Consider the following 1185-nt stretch of genomic DNA (forward strand, 5'->3'; position numbering starts at 1 on the left):
TCCCTCTTCCTCTTCATGCCCTCCTCAGCGTGTGGAAACATCCTCTGCAGGGCATTGAGGATTTCTTGCAGGGCGCCGCCTAGAAGCAGGTGGACCACAGGGGACAGCGGTTTGGCCGGGGAGGCGGCAGAGCGGTGCGAGGTGGGCGACATCTTCTTCAGGGCTGCTGCAAAGTCGCAGCTGCTGACGGCGATGGAGGAGACGTCCAGCAGGAGCTTCTGGGACGTGCCGTAGATCTGCGGGTAGCGTCGGCGCAGAGCGCACAATGCCGCCTCGGTGCACACCGCCCTGATATCAGCGCCGCAGTAACCTGAGAGCGACGGAGGCTCAGGAAGTCAGGTTACCAATGAAAAAATAACTACATTTTCCTGAGACAAAAAAAAGCTGCTGCCATTTTTCTCACCGACACATTTTTCTGACAGTTCATCGAGAAAGTCTTCAGACGGAGGAGGTTTCCACTGCCGAGTGTGGATCTTCAGAATGTCTTTACGAGCCTGAAACACACACACACGCGCGCGCACACACACACACACACACACACACACCTAAATTAAGGTCCCTGCTGCAGTTCCTCTGATGTCCAGCAGAGGCGGCCTCCGACTCCCACGGTAAAACTTTACAGCGGAAACAAACACGTTTACATCCTGATCCTGAAACAATCACTTCCCTTCATCACAACCGTGCTGGTAGATTTTTTAACACCAGCCCACACTGACGCTGCACAGATGACGGATGCAGCTGAAAATATATAAAATCTAATAAAGTAAAGAGTCACCTCTCTGTCGGGAAGGCCGAACAGGAACTCGCGGTCAAAGCGCCCGGGCCGCCGCAGCGCAGGGTCGATGGAGTCGAGCCGGTTTGTGGCTCCGATCACGACGACCTCCCCTCGACTGTCGAGCCCGTCCATCAGAGCGAGGAGCGTCGACACGATGGAGCTGCGAGGATTTCCATTTATTTAGTCTGGCACACGTTTCCTTTGTGTCAGGAATAACTTTACAAACAGATTATTACTAATCTACAGCGGCGGCGGCGCCTCTGACCCGTTACACTGGACCTCAAACTCTGACACCGCCGAGGTGACACGTGTGGAGAAGCTGAAACTGACCTGTGGATCTGGTCCTGCCTGCTGGATCGGACCGGAGCCAGACCGTCGATCTCATCGAAGAAGATGATGGACGGACGCAT

General features: G+C 54.8%; 1 protein-coding gene across 1 annotated transcript in view; it reads right to left on the bottom strand.

Moving 5' to 3' along the window:
- LOC121812422 (ATPase family AAA domain-containing protein 2-like) overlaps positions 1-1185 on the bottom strand; it is a 2964-nt gene extending 1779 nt beyond the window's left edge. Inside the window, exons 1-4 of the mRNA XM_042214566.1 lie at positions 1106-1185; positions 776-935; positions 404-494; positions 3-310 (exon numbers count right to left, since the gene is read on the bottom strand). Coding sequence (XP_042070500.1) covers positions 3-310; positions 404-494; positions 776-935; positions 1106-1185 — 639 coding nt within the window. The remainder of the gene's footprint in view (positions 1-2; positions 311-403; positions 495-775; positions 936-1105) is intronic.

Source organism: Haplochromis burtoni, unplaced genomic scaffold, assembly GCF_018398535.1.
Source record: "Haplochromis burtoni strain Fernald_Lab_line unplaced genomic scaffold, NCSU_Asbu1 Contig_588, whole genome shotgun sequence".
Lineage (NCBI taxonomy): Eukaryota > Metazoa > Chordata > Actinopteri > Cichliformes > Cichlidae > Haplochromis > Haplochromis burtoni.